Below are 13478 nucleotides of genomic sequence, written 5' to 3' on the forward strand. Positions count from 1 at the left end.
TCCAAAAAAGATTTGTTGAACCCCTAACACCTTGAATCTCAGAATGTGACCTTATTTGGAAATAGGGTAGCTGCAGATAAAATTAGTTAAGATCAGGTCATATTGGAGTAGGGTAGACCCCTAATCTAACATGACTGAGGTCTTTATAAGAAGACAGCTACATGAAGACGAAAACACAGGGAGAAGGGTATGTGAAAATAAAGGCAGAAATTACAGTCATATTCCTCTGCAAGCCTAACAATGTAAAAGATAGCCAGAAAATCACCAGAAGCTAGGCAAAGGCATGGAACAGATTTTCCCTCACAGTTCTCAGAAAGAGCCAATCCTGTCAACACATTGATTTTGGACTTCTAGCCTCCAGATTTGAAAACAATAAATTTTTGTTGTTTAAGCTGCCTAGTTTATAGTACTTTGTTACAGCAGTCTTAGAAAATGAATACAGTTTTTAAATAAAGTGGCAGTTCATAATGTTTATTTTATAATTTAAAACTCACAAATGTGTACATATACTACTTTTTATATTTAAATAGTTACATAATAAAAATGAAAAGACAAAGTTATTATTTTTATCACTATGAAACGGTGGCACGTATTTACTATTAATCTTTTTTTTTTGACAGGGTCTCACTATGTTGCCCAGGGTGGAGTGCAGTGGCACAATCGCAGCTCACTGCAGCCTTGGCCTTCCAGGCTCAAGTAATCCTCCCACCTCAGCCTCCCAAGTAGCTGGGACTATAGGCATGTACCACTACACCTGGATAATTTTTGTATATATATATATATTTTTGTAGAGATGGGGTTTCACCATGTTGCCCAGGCTGGTCTGGAACTCCTACACTGAAGCCATATGCCTACCTTGGACTCCTCAAAATACTGAGATTACAGGCATAAGCCACTGTGCCCAGCCTTCACTATTAATCTTGATGGCAAATTCCAATAAAGCTTTTCTGGGTAATTTTATTAAAACTATAAAGTCAACTTCCAGAACTCTTCTTGATTTTTATGGAGTTTTTATCTCAACCTCAGTGACATGGAGTCTCTGTTTCTCTGATTGCAATTATAGTGTGCCTATCTTCTGAGAGAAGTGTTTTGCTTGTAATCCTGAATGAAGGTGATTGACAAACACACACCTGTCATGGCATGTTATCTTCTTGTAGACAGGCTGACATCAACTCTGCCTCTATTTAACACAAAAAGGACCTCAAAATCACATCAAGATTTCCAGCATGCATGCTACAAAAGTAAGTGTTTTCTCCTAGCCTAGAAGCCACACCAGAGCAGAGGCTAAGATGCCTTATTCATACAACCGTGTTTCTGCCTCCTAGAAACGGAGTGTGGCGCAAAGTAGATGCTCGATGAATTTGCTGAAGAATGTATGAATGAATGGTTCTATTAGTGTCCACTTCTTTGAAACAAGACAAGCTGCAGTACTTTTCAGAAGGGTTTATCAGGCATCTCCCACTCTCCACAACATTTTGATCTGCTAGTTCCTTTCATCTGTGGATTCCTCAGTTTTTCTTTTTGTACAAGCACTCAAGGGTTGTCTTTGGGTACTTTGAATAAGGATCAGATTTGGGGCCCATAATACCAGACACACATGTTTGTCTGTGTTTGTGAGTTTTTTTTTTTCTTTTGAAGGTAGTTATTCTTCCTTATAGACTAGTAACATGCAGAGAAGAGATGGAGGCATTGTAGAGTCTTTTATTAATGCTCAGGTGAAATGTGTCTTGATTAAGGAATGGGTTCTAAAAAAGGAACATCAAGAGTACATACAAAGTAGATATTGTTTTGAAATTGGGTTTATCTAGTACATTGAAAAAGAAATTAATATTGTTTTGAATATATTACATAATGAATGTTATAATTTGACATTGTATTAATGTGATTTTTTTTTCTGTTTTTAAATACCCAGGAGCTAGAGCAGCTGATGTTAGTGAGATACTCTAGTGAGAGCCTGAAAATTTTCAAAATCCTGAACTCTAATACTGGAAATACTGACTGTAGCATTTATTAATTTAAGCAACATTTGATGAATAGGCAGGCATTGTCTTAGGTGAGAATGAAGAGATGAACAAAACTACTGCAGTCATTCATTTCAGTGGGAGAGATATAAGTAAACCAATAATTACAATGTCATGTCATTAAGTGTTATTAATCATTAAAGGAAAGAATAGGAGGTGGGGCCAAGATTGCCGACTAGAAACAGTGGCAACTGGAGGCTCCCATAGAAAAGAACCATAAAAAGCATGTGATTCTTTCGCCAGCAACCAAGGTATCCAGGTTCTCTCATCAGAACTGACTAGGTGGCTGGCATGATCCATGGAGAGTGAGGAAGAGCAGTGTGGTGCAGCAGCCCACCTGAGAGCCACATGGGGCAGGGGAGATCCCACTCCCCAGCCAAGGGAGGCGGTTAGCCACTGTGCTACCCAGCTGGGGAAACTTCGTTTTCCCATGGAACTGTGCAACCCATGGACTGGAAGATCCCACTTGCAAGCCAATGCAGATTCTCAACAGCCTCTCAGCTGGAATCTGTTTAACTCTGCCAAGCTGCTGGGGGGAGGGGCGACCAGCACCACAGCTGTGACTGCCTGCTGTTTAAGTCATTTGAGCTCCTTGGGAGAGGGGCAGCAGCCAGCACTGGGACTCACAACTGCCTAACTTGCTAAGCTCCCTCGGTCGGGGAAGGGCGGCATCCATCTCTATAGCTCCAGACCACACCTTTCACTTGCTGGAGTCAGTGAGGCTGGATGACTTGGTCCTAAAAGGTGTCCCCACAGCCTTACACATCAGCTGTGATAGACTGCAGCCAGAGTGCCTCTTCAGGCCTGACCCTGACACATCCTTCCTTACTGGGTGGGGCTTCCTGTAAGAACTCCAAAAATTCCAACCAGAGGCTCAGGGATAGAACCCCGATCTCCCTTGGCCTGAGCCCCTAGGAGAAGGGGTGGCCACAGTCTGTGGACCAGCAGACTTAACCTTTCCTCCTGGTAGTTCTAAGGAATCCAGGCAGCCCAGATAAGTGGGTTTTCCCCTAGCTAAGCACACCCCCTCCACCAAGGGACAGTCAAAGTGCTTTGTTAAATGGGTCCTGTTCCCCATGACACCCAACTGGGTGAGACCCTCCAACAGGGATTGTCAGACACCCTATATAGGAGGGATCCTGCTGGCATCAGGTTGGTGACTCTCAAGGTCAGAGATCCCAGAAGAAGGAGCAGGCACCCATCTTTGCTGTTCTCCAGCCTCCTTGAGTGACATCTCCAAGAATGGGAGTGAACTAGATGAATAGGGCCTGAAGTGAATCCCCAGCAAACCACAGCAGACCTATAGAAGAGTGACTTGACCATTGAAAGAAAAACAAACAAACAGAAAGCAACAACAGCAACAAAAAGTTTTCACAAAAACCCCATCCCAGGGTCAGTAACCTCAAAGATAGAAACTAGACAAACTCACGAAGATGAGAAAGAATCAATGAAAAAACACCGCAAACCCAAAAGGCCAGAGTGCCTCTTCTCCAGATGTTCGCAATGTCTCTCCAGCAAGGGCACAAAACTGGATAGAGGACAAGAGGGACAAATTGACAGAAGTAGGCTTCAGAAGACGGGTAATAAAAAAACTATGCTGAGCTAACAGAGCATGCTCTATCCCAACGCAAAGAAGCTAAGAACCTTGATGAAAGGTTAGAGGAGCTGCTGACTAGAATAACCAGTTTAGACAGGAACATAAATAACCTGATGGAGCTGAAAAACACAGCATGAGAACTTTGTGAAGCATACACAAGTATCAATAGCCAAATTGAACAAGCAGAAGAAAGGATACAAGAGTCTGAAGACCACCTTGCTGAAATAAGGCATCCAGACAATATTAGACAAAAGAGAATGAAAAGGAAAGAACAAAGCCTCAAACAATATGGAACATCATATATAAAGACCAAACCTACGATTGACTAGCATACCTGAAGGAGACGGGGATAATGGAAACAAGCTGGAAAACACACATCACGATATTATCCAGGAGAACTCCCCCAACCTAGCAAGACAGGCCAACATGCAAATTCAGGAGATACAGAGAATATCACTAAGATTACTCCATGAGCACATCAATCCCAAGACACATAATCTTCAGATTCTCCAACGTTGAAATGAAGGAAAAAATGTAAAGGGCAACTAGAGAGAAGGGCCAGGTCACTTACAAAGGGAAGCCCATCAGACTAACAGCAGACCTCTCAGCAGAAACTCTACAAGCCAGAAGAGCTTGGGGGCCAATATTCAACATTCTTAAAGAAAAGAATTTTCAGCCCAGAATTTCACATTCAGCCAAACTGAGCTTCATAAGTGAAGAAGAAATAAAATCCTTTTCAGGAAAGCAAATGCTGAGGGATTTCATTACTACCAGGCCTGCATTGCAAGAGTTCCTGAAGTAAGCACTAAATATGGAAAGGAAAATCAGGTACCAACCCCTGCAAAACACACCAAAATATAAAACCCAATGACACTATGAAGAAACTGCATCACCTAGTGTGCAAAATAACCAGCTAGCGTCATGATGACAGGATCAAATTCACAATAATAATACTAACCTTAAATGTAAATGGGCTAAATGCCCCAATTAGAAGACACAGATAGGCAAATTGGATAAAAAGTCAAGACCCATCAGTGTGCTGTTTTCAGGAGACCCATCTCATGTGCAAAGACATAGGCTCATAGAAACATAGGCTCAAAATAAAGGGATGGAGGAAAATTTGTCAAGCAAATAGAAATCCAAAAAAAGCAGAGGTTGCAATTCTAGTCTCTGAAAAAACAGAGTTTAAGCCAACAAAAATCAAAAAAGACAAGAAAGACATTATATAAAAGTAAAGTGAACAATGCAACAAGAGGAGCTAACTATTCTAAATACATAGGCACCCAATGCAGGAACACCCAGATTCATAAAACAAGTTCTTAGAGACCTACAAAGACTTAGACTGTGATGCAATAATAGTAGGAGACTTTAATATCCCACCTTGAACTCAGCTCTGAACCAAGTGGACCTAATAGATATCTACAGAACTTTCCACCCCAAATCAACAGCATATACATTCTTCTCAGTGCCACATGGCACTTATTCTAAAATCAACCACATAATTGGTAGTAAAACACTCCTCAGCAAATGCAAAAGAACTGAAATAATAACAAACAGTCTCTCAGACTACAGTGCGATCAAATTAGAACTCAGGATTAAGAAACTCACTCAAAACCACACAATTACATGGAAATGGAGCAACCTTCTCCTGAATGACTCCTGGGTAAATATGAAATTAAGGGAGAAATCAGGAAGTTCTTTGAAACTAATTAAAACAAAGAGAAAATGTACCAGAATTTCTGGGATACGGCCAAAGCAGTGTTAAGATGGAAATTTGTAGCACTAAATGCCCACATCAGAAAGCTAGAAAGATCTCAAATTAACACCCTGACATCACAATTTAAAAAAGCTAGAGAGGCAAGAGCAAACTAATTAAAAAAGCTAGCAGAAGACAAGAAACAACTAAGATCAGAGCAGAATTGAAGTAGATAGAGACACAAAAAAGCTCCAAAAAAATCAATGAATCCTGGAGCTGTTTTTTTTGAAAAAGTTAACAAAATACATAGACCACTAGCTAGACTAATAAAGAAGAAAAAGGAGAAAAATCAAATAGACACTGTAAAAAATGATAAAGGGAATATCACCAGTGACCCCACAGAAATACAAATTACCATCAGAGAATACTATAATCACCTCTATGCAAATAAAATAGAAAGTCTAGAAGAAATAGACAAATTTCTGGTTCGACAGTGGGTGCCACCCATGGAGGGTGAACAAAAGCAGAGTGGGGCCTTGTCTCACCAGAGAAGCACAAGGGCTAATATCCAGAACCTACAAAGAACCCCAACAAATTTACAAGAAAAAAACAACCCCATCAAAAAGTGGGCGAAGGATATGAACAGACACTTCTCAAAAGAAGATATGTATGCAGCCAACACACACATGAAAAAATGCTCATCATCACTCGCCATCAGAGAAATGCAAATCAAAACCACAATGAGATACCATCTCACACCAGCTAGAATGGCAATCATTAAAAAGTCAAGAAACAACAGGTGCTGGAGAGGATGTGGAGAAATAGGAACACTTTTACACTGTTGGTGAGACTGTAAACTAGTTCAACCACTGTGGAAGACAGTGTGGTGATTCCTCAAGGATCTAGAACTAGAAATACCATTTGACCCAGCAATCTCATTACTGGGTATATACCCAAAGGATTATAAATCATGCTGCTATAAAGACACATGCACAAGTATGTTTATTGAAGCACTATTCACAATAGCAAAGACTTGGAACAAACCCAAATGTCCATCAGTGACAGAATGGATTAAGAAAATGTGGCACATATACACCATGGAATACTGTGCAGCCATAACAAAGGATGAGTTCATGTCCTTTGCAGGGACATGGATGAAGCTGGAAACCATCATTCTCAGCAAACTAACACAAGAACAGAAAATCAAACACCGCATGTTCTCACTCATAAGTGGGAGTTGAACAATATGAACACATGGACACAGGGGAGTGGAACACCACACATCAGGGCCTGTTGAGGCGTGGGGGGCTTGGGAATGGATAGCTTTAGGAGAAATACCTAATGTAGATGACAGGTTGACCACCATGGCACGTGTATACCTATCTAACAAACCTGCATGTTCTGCATATGTACCTCAGAACTTAAAGCATAATAATAATAAAAAAAAGTAAAATAAAATATGAATGGCCTTCAAAGAAAAAAAAAGTCAAGAAACAATAGATACTGGCTAGGCTGTGGCGAAATAGGAATGCTTTTATGCTGTTGGTGGGAATGTAAATTAGTTCAATCATTACGGAAGACAGTATGGTGATTCCTCAAGGATCTAGAACCAGAAATAACATTTGATCCAGCAATCTCATTACTGGGTATATACCCAAAGGATTACAAACCATTCTACTATGAAAACACATGCACACGTATGTTTACTGCAGCACTATTTACAATAGCAAAGTCACATAACCAACCCAAATGCCCATCAATGATAGACTGAATAAAGAAAATGTGGTACATATACACCATGGAATACTGTGCAGCCATAAAAAGGAATGAGATCATGTCCTTTGCAGGGACATGGATGAACTTGGAAGCTACCCTCAGCAAACTAGCACAGCAACAGAAAACCAAACACCTCATGTTTTCACTTATAAATGAGAGTTGAGCAATGAGAACACATGGACACAGGGAGGGGAGCAACATGCACCAGGGCCTGTTAGTGGGTGGGGGGCAGGGGCAGGGAACTTAGAGGACAGGTCAATAGGTGCAAAAATTACATGTTTTTTAAAAAAGAAAAAAATTATATATGCACTCACATATTTTAAAAAAAGGAAAGAATAGTACTCTGTGTTATATTTTCAGTATAGCTTGTCACATATTTGTTTCTTGGATACTGGCCATTCATGTATAATATTTCTCTAGTAACCAGGTTATCTAACCAAAATGTTTAATTCCCTCACCATAATTGACTAACAGTTTAGTTTACAAGTTATGATCATATCATTTTTAAAAATTTCAATATCTACCACAGGGGAAACCTGCAATCATTCTTTTCTACAGTTAATGGCTAATTTATTTTATCCCACTTTTTCATTTTTTGATCCCTTCCAATTTCCAGGAATTTAGAGGTTCCTTCTGATTTTAGAATGGAGAAACAGAGTTCATTTCCATGTGGTACTGATTTTTCACATAAGTAGTAACAACATTTTACTACAATAAAAAGAGCAAAAGTCAGTAATAGATTCACATAAGTGTTTAGCTAGAAAAACGAGACACAGCTAATGGGTATGTGTCGAAGCAATATTAGATAAAAGCAATTACAGAATAAAATGGTTCAAATCATAATTCCTAATGAAAAAATAGATTACTTCATCATAAATGTATCTCCACGAAATTTATTAGATGCACATCTCTTGGAGTATACATATCACTAGAAATTCTCTCTCCAGTGAACTTCTAAAATCACTGAAATATTACTAATCCCTTATCTGCTCGTGTTGTTCAAGAAGGCATCTCACCCCTTTTCCTTTTCACATTCCTTAAAAAGCTGGAAACAGTCCCAGTCCTCTGTGTGACAGTGAACTCTAAGGCTGCGAGTGTTTTCATTTACTGGGCTTGAATACCTGTTTTTAACTCCCTGGAGATATTTGCCACAAAATTCTCCCTCAAACACACAACCTCCTTCTACCTGGTTTCTTTATGCGTTTCGAGCTGGACTTGGAATGAATTGTCTGCAAGCCACCATCTGACAGCCTAACACACCATCTTAGGGTTTCCTCGGCTCTCCAGACTGCTGTCTTGCATCCTCAGAGATGGCTTAGGGATAAAAATGAGTTTAAAACAAAACTTTCTTTAGCTGGTCCAGCGGCTAAGGGCAGCTCTGATGCATCCAAGCACGGTGCCCCTTTTTTCCCAGTTCTGCTCTGTGCCCATGGAAAAGGGGGCGGAGGCGAGAGAGAAGACGAAGAGGCGGAGGTCACTCGCGCGCCCCATCCCTCCCAGGCTGCCAGCGCAGCTAGGTACAGAGGGATCCCAGGAGCGGAGCGCGCCCGGCAGGTTCCGCGCTAAGGGAACGAGTGCGCGGAGGGGACGAGCTGCAGGACCACAGCCGGCGCCCGAGCAGGATCTCCGCGCTGGGCTCAGTGGAACTTGAGGTGGCGGCGGCCCAGGGCGCCATGGCTCACCGAGCGGCTCGATCTTCTCCTCCGCAGAGAGCCCGGTTGGCGGCCTGGGATGACAAGGTATCACCCCTCCGGAGGCTGATCCCAACGCATGGGCCTCCGTATGCTATCCAGACCCAGGTTTAACCAACTCACCCCCTGGGACACCCGGCCGCAGCTTCTGCCGGCTGCGTCTGACACTGAGTTTGGACCAGATTCCCCAAGCTAGGGAGACGCTCAGAGAAAGAAGGGTACTCGGGCTGACCCGTCCCCATTCTGAGCTGCTCGGGTGGGGACCGGGTAGAAAGGGTCTCAGAAGAGGGAAATCGGCAGAGATCCCGCTTCTTGCCGCTGCAGGGTTCCCTGCGGGCGGCACTTCGAGTTTGTCAGCCGGGGACCTCCTCACGCCTAGTGCCGGGATGAGGGAGAAAACAGCCCTTTGGCGTTTGAGCAATTGCAGAAAGTTTCAGCGAGTTTGTCAGTTTGGAGAGGATGTTGTGAGACCAGGCCAAAGGGCGGCGGGGGTAGTAACGGGCGAAAGTCGAACTGTGAGTAAGACCTGGAGGAGGTGACCGTCCTGGGGGCAGCCTAGGCAGTCCCACTCCGGCTGGGCGCAGGAAAGGCTGGCTCCGGAATTCCCAGCCTCCGGGAAAGCTAGCTGCTCGGGAAACGCCAATCGAATTAGCTCGGAGCAGAGTGGCTGTGGCCTTGTGTATCCAGTGTCTGTGACTCAGGCTTCAGCCCCCTAGGGGAAAGAGTGACAAATAAATACTTCGCCTTGGATGTTGCTACTTTGAAGCTGTAATTGGACAGTATCTTGGCGGAGGTGCACAGTGAGCGTGGCCCGCCCCCTTCCCTATGGCGAATCAGAATTTCTGCACAGGGGCAGCTAGACCAGAAAACCTTCCTAGAGACTCACCACTCTGCTTTTCATGGGTTCAACGTGTGTGTGGCTTGCTGTTATTTGATTTATGCTTAGAAACATATTCAGAAAATCTGCATTTAACATCAATGAACTTGCTAGTCTCCTTCCAAAGTTTGGAGATTGTTATGTCTGCCTGACAAGGAGGTCATTCAACTGAGGAATAATCTGCAGTTTGGGGACAAAGGTTTTTTTTGTTTTGTTTTAATAGACTTATGATTTTAAAAACCTTATTGGGTTTAAATCCAATCTTGGTAGCAATTTTGTAAAACCTGAAAATTATAAGGTGTCAGTAATGTGTCAGGGGGACATACAGGAGGAGGTGCTCATTTGCAGAGGGGCCACAGAAGTTAACCAAGGGGTCTCAATTTCGACAGTTTCTTCACCTTGAAAATGAAATGTGGAACCGCAGGCAGATATGAGCTGCTTTCAGTATGATGCAACCTTGCTTGTGATAGGCCAGATAAAACCTATCCCACCACAGGGTGCTGGGGCACGTCAGTCATAAACGTCAGATGAGCAGTAATGCGTTGTTCATAATTCCTCTCTCTTTAACCTACAGATGTCTGGACTGCAAGCTTGCACAGTTTTGAGAGGGAGATGACTTGAGTGGTCGACTTTTATCTCCACAACAATGTCCATGAACAATTCCAAACAGCCAGTGTCTTCTGCAGCTGGGCTTCTTTCAAACACAACCTGCCAGACGGAAAATCGGCTTTCCGTATTTTTTTCAGTAATCTTCATGACAGTGGGAATCTTGTCAAACAGCCTTGCCATTGCCATTCTCATGAAGGCATATCAGAGATTTAGACAGAAGTCCAAGGCATCATTTCTGCTTTTGGCTAGTGGCCTGGTAATCACGGACTTCTTTGGCCATCTCATCAATGGAGCGATAGCAGTATTTGTATATGCTTCTGATAAAGACTGGATCCGCTTTGACCAATCAAATGTCCTTTGCAGCGTTTTTGGTATCTGCATGGTGTTTTCCGGTCTGTGCCCACTTCTTCTAGGCAGTGTGATGGCCATTGAGCGGTGTATTGGAGTCACAAAACCAATATTTCATTCTACGAAAATTACATCCAAACATGTGAAAATGATGTTAAGTGGTGTGTGCTTGTTTGCTGTTTTTATAGCTTTGCTGCCCATCCTTGGACATCGAGACTATAAAATTCAGGCGTCGAGGACCTGGTGTTTCTACAACACAGAAGACATCAAAGACTGGGAAGATAGATTTTATCTTCTACTGTTTTCTTTTCTGGGGCTCTTAGCCCTTGGTGTTTCATTGTTGTGCAATGCAATCACAGGAATTACACTTTTAAGAGTTAAATTTAAAAGTCAGCAGCACAGACAAGGCAGATCTCATCATTTGGAAATGGTGATCCAGCTCCTGGCAATAATGTGTGTCTCCTGTATTTGTTGGAGTCCATTTCTGGTAAGAGCCTGAAATTTTGACTTCTGCTTTCTTGTGTTAATCCATATTCAATTCAAGGTTATCTTTTTCAAAGTTGTTAGTCTGGAAGTTCGATCTTTTAAATGCTGAGAATGACCCCTACTCAAAATTTATTTCAGCACTCAGTTCTGGCGTAGAATTACATGGGATATGACACATATGGTTATTTTCCCACAAGCCCTGAAGTAAAAGAAATGTGTTGCTAAACAATTCTAACCATAGTGTTAGCTGCTTCAAAGCAGTGTAGTTCTAACAGAAGTTACATATTTTTAATATACTGAATATGATTATTTCTAAAATGTGAACAAAATGACCAACTATAAAACAACATTTGAACAGATTGCAGTAAGTCTTGATAGAAAGTTACATGGACTTTTAACTTGTAAACAGGGCATATTAGCTACTGGGTTCTCCTAAGCATGTAATGACCAGAACTGCAAAGGGTGGTGCTGAATTGAGATAGCTGGATAGTTCAGGTGCACTGCATGGATAGTTCAAGTGAAGAAATCAGTAGTTCACTAATACAGGGACAATGCCATTAGTCCAGGGAGTGGTACTTTTGGCAGGAAGGCCAGAGATTCCTCCCTTATTGTTTCATTCATTTAACATTTTAATTTAACCAGCATCTATATGTGATAGCTTAATAGTTTAATTTGGAAACGAAAGCTAAAGTGAAGCTATTAGAAACAAACATAAATCATGTCATTTTCCAGATAGAAGACAAAAATCATATTTATCATAGATAAGTAAGACCTTAACTCTTTCTAACATTTTGCTTTATAATGTAAGAAGTGACAACATGCCATGAAAGAAAACAAAAACAAAACCCTCTGTAGCGAGCAAGTGAGGCAAAGATTTTCTTTTTTCCCTTGTCTCTAACAATGGGGAAGTGGGAGGGCATCCAGAGATAGCAATACAGGTCGGGTGGAAGTGAGGCAAAGGTAGAGGTAAGACAAAGGTAGTGATTGTATCTTACCCGGTAGAATGAAGGTGCTTGTTACTAATGCAGTTTTCCAAGGCTCCAAACAGGCTGATTTCCCAAGAATTGTTGCTAGTGCAATTTTTTTTTTCTTTTTTGAGACAGAGTCTTGCTGTGTCACCCAGACTGGAGTGCAGTGATGTGATTTTGGCTCACTGCAATGTCCGCCTCCTGGGTTCAAGCAATTCTGCCTCAACCTCCTGAGTAGCTGGGATTACAGGCGTGCGCCACCACACTCGGCTAATTTTTGTATTTTTAGTAGAGATGGGGTTTCACCATGTTGGTCAGGCTAGTCTCAAACGCCTGACCTCGTGATCCACCTGCCTCAGCCTCCCAAAGTGCTGGGATTACAGCCGTGAGCCACCGTGCCCAGCCCACTAGTACAGTTTTAATTAATGATCCAGATGATTTTGATACACATAAAAGTTTGTGATAGCTGCTACTGCAGACAGATTCTATGACAGAGTTGAGTTTATTTTACAAAGGGAGTTCTACTTTTCTAATATTTAAAAAATTACTATTCATATTATTGCCTCACAACCTGAATTTGGCTTCTTGAATTGTTAAGTCATTTAAATATTTTTTGTGTTGTTCCTGAGTTGGCCAGGTCACAAGAGCTTACCCAACGGGAGAGTGGGTCTATCAATGGCAAGTCAACCTTTGGAGACCTGCTTATTGTTAATTGACAATTACTTGGGTGAACCCAGTAAGAATCTGATCTGTGATTAGGGTATAGTTGTGTGAATTGAATAACAGAAACCATTTCTAACAACACTGGAACCACTTCATTGTTTATTTTTGAGGAGGTTAATGTATGTCACTTGACTAAAGAAATTTCCTGAGTATAATGCTTTTTTAGTTTTCTGTAGTTAAGCTTTGAAGTAAAGTAGCTTTTAAAACTGAAAAATGAGTCTGAATGAGTTGAAATGAATTTGGGGGTGGTGAAAGAAACACAACGAAAGTGAGAAAAGAAGTGGCTAAAAATGTTTAAATAAACTTTTACAATGAAGGTTGTGTCTCTGGAGAATACCTCAGAACAGTGAAATAGTGAAGCATCAATAAATGAGAGACATAATCTGGACAACTGAGGTAATCACTTGTATTTTGTTTTTTGTTTATTCTGAGGCAACTTAAAAATTCTGTTTAGTTACTGGATTTCGACTTTGAGGAATAGGAGTCATAGACTTACTCCTGCAAGACTATGGAAGGAAGCAACATTTCAGACTCTTGGCATGGATGTTTTCCCCTAATTTCTCCATTCCTGGATTTTTGGTTCGGTTTGGAATAAATATTACAATGTAATTCATATTTTGAACATATTTCCTAGTGGAAATAAAGTTTCATTTTTTACAGAACATTTTCTGAGGTCCACTTTCTCT

At 41.5% G+C, this 13478-nt stretch overlaps 1 protein-coding gene across 1 annotated transcript in view; it reads left to right on the plus strand.

Annotated features, from left to right (window-relative positions):
- Positions 1 to 8395: 8395 nt before the first annotated feature.
- PTGFR (prostaglandin F receptor) overlaps positions 8396 to 13478 on the plus strand; it is a 49608-nt gene continuing 44525 nt past the window's right edge. Inside the window, exons 1-2 of the mRNA XM_050805617.1 lie at positions 8396 to 8829; positions 10233 to 11102. Coding sequence (XP_050661574.1) covers positions 10305 to 11102 — 798 coding nt within the window. The 5' untranslated portion in view covers positions 8396 to 8829; positions 10233 to 10304. The remainder of the gene's footprint in view (positions 8830 to 10232; positions 11103 to 13478) is intronic.

The sequence above is a fragment of the Macaca thibetana genome, chromosome 1 (genome assembly GCF_024542745.1).
Source record: "Macaca thibetana thibetana isolate TM-01 chromosome 1, ASM2454274v1, whole genome shotgun sequence".
In the NCBI taxonomy this organism is placed as follows: Eukaryota; Metazoa; Chordata; class Mammalia; order Primates; family Cercopithecidae; genus Macaca; species Macaca thibetana.